General features: G+C 39.9%; 1 protein-coding gene across 1 annotated transcript in view; it reads left to right on the top strand.

Annotated features, from left to right (window-relative positions):
* The window catches only part of LOC104984492 (thioredoxin-related transmembrane protein 4-like), a 69,069-nt gene that overhangs the window by 38,884 nt on the left and 28,181 nt on the right, over nt 1-2,004 (top strand). Inside the window, 1 exon segment of the mRNA XM_010834236.1 lies at nt 1,011-1,146. Coding sequence (XP_010832538.1) covers nt 1,011-1,146 — 136 coding nt within the window.

Raw genomic sequence — 2,004 nt, forward strand, 5'->3', positions numbered from 1 at the left:
CTAAAAACAGCTGTGAAAAGAAGAGAAGCGACTTAGCAGCAGCAGCAGCAGCAAGGATCGGTGACCACCATTAGGACATCTGCAAAGGGATGCAAGAAGGAGCATGGAACTGAGAAGGATTGGAGAGCTCATGTCAGAAAAGCTTAGGGAAAGGAGGGAGGAAGGGACAGAGTCCAGGACACACTCAGGAGAAATGGCAGAAGAGTGCTCCAGGGACACCGCACTGAAGAGTCATTGGAGACCCCCAGTATGAGCATTTTCTATGCAGTCATGGAAACAGGACCCCTGATGGCAGGAGTAGTGAATGAGTTAATGTAAGAGGAAAAAATGTAGACTCCTCCCTTAGGAAACTTAGCTAGAGAGAAGGTGAGAGGGAGGGAAGACCGAAGGCATTTGCTATTTAGTCACTAAGGCATGTCCGACTCTTGCAACCCCATGGACTGTAGCCCACCAGCTCCTCTGTCCATGGAATTCTCCAGACAAGAATACTGGGGTGGGTTGCCATTTCCTTCTCCAGGGGATCTTCCCAACCCAGGGATCAAATCCAGGTCTCCTGCCTTGACAGGAGAATTCTTTACCACTGAGCCACCAGGGAGACCCAGTTTTCAGGGGAGGGACTTGGATGATATTGATTTGGAAATGTGGATAGAGTTTTTTAAAACTGCTGTTTTGCTGATGTAAGAGAAAAATTGAAATAATTTGTAGCAAAATTAATAAAAAGTAACTTGTCAGAGTAGCCACTGCCAAGGACTTTGCTTACAGTTGCAAATTGTGTAGTGATAAAATAGAATGTTTAATTCTCTCTGCTTTGGAATTTCTCATTTGTAATAAGTATTTGTGCATGCTTTCTTATTTATGCCTAACTATAATATTTCTTTTTTTTTTTTTCATTTGAGTGAAGTTAAAATTCAGAGTGGAGTTCACATGTAAAACCAGTACTTATTTTCGTTTTTATTATCTGTAACACTTGTTATTTTAATTGGTTTATTTTTTGTTCTTATAATTTATAGTGCAAAAGATGGGATATTCCGCCGTTACCGTGGCCCAGGAGTCTACGAAGACTTGCAGAACTATATCTTAGAGAAGAAGTGGCAATCTGTTGAGCCTCTGACTGGCTGGAAATCCCCAGCTTCTCTAACGTAACTTGTTTTTTTAATAACAGAGTATTACTAATAGAACAGACAGTCTCAAGTTAACAACCCATAGACCTTGAAAGTCTACATTTCTTTTCATGTTCACTTCTGATTTCCCAGATGACACATGCTTCTGCTTGGCCCATGGTGTGTTTCTGGTTTTGTGACCCCGTGTGTTTCAGCTGGTTGTTAGGATGCTAGGGTTTAGTATCCAGATTCAGGTGGGTTACAGAGACCTCTCCTCCAACTTTTGCACCGTCACCTCTTTTCGCTTTACTAAATATGGTATTGAACACTATTTACCATGCCTCCTTCTTTATAAATTATTGAGAAGGTAGAGGAGAACCTTTTTCTTGAATTAGAGTTCATGAAGGAATTGCTAAAGTATCTATCTGTGTGGAGAGTAAGACCTATGGTGTCTTTGGCTGCTTAGCAGAATACTGCTGGGGTAACCTTTGGCCATGATGGTAAATTATATAATGCTTGGTGAGGCAGATAATGTCAAGCAATAATACCTTATTCACAGTTTTCATTTGGAATGAATTGTGGTATTTGTAATTGATTTTATGTTGGTATATATAATCATAAGGAGTATCCCTGCTGAAATAGGATCAAATCATGTTACATTTTAGGAATAAATGATCTGATAGCATCCATAGGAAATACATGGCTTATTCTAAAAGCAGCTCACCTCTGATGTTTCATTCTACAAATTTTCATTCTTTAAAATCAGTGAGCATTGATTTTATGCAGATACTATTCTCGGTGCTAGATGTTCAGCAGTCAACATGACAGATGTGACCCCTCTGGTCTCCTAGGGTGACTTACAGTAAGATAGATGATGAAAAAATTTGGGATGTAAAGAATCAAA

This window comes from Bison bison, unplaced genomic scaffold, assembly GCF_000754665.1.
Source record: "Bison bison bison isolate TAMUID 2011002044 unplaced genomic scaffold, Bison_UMD1.0 scf7180017864030, whole genome shotgun sequence".
Taxonomy (NCBI): domain Eukaryota; kingdom Metazoa; phylum Chordata; class Mammalia; order Artiodactyla; family Bovidae; genus Bison; species Bison bison.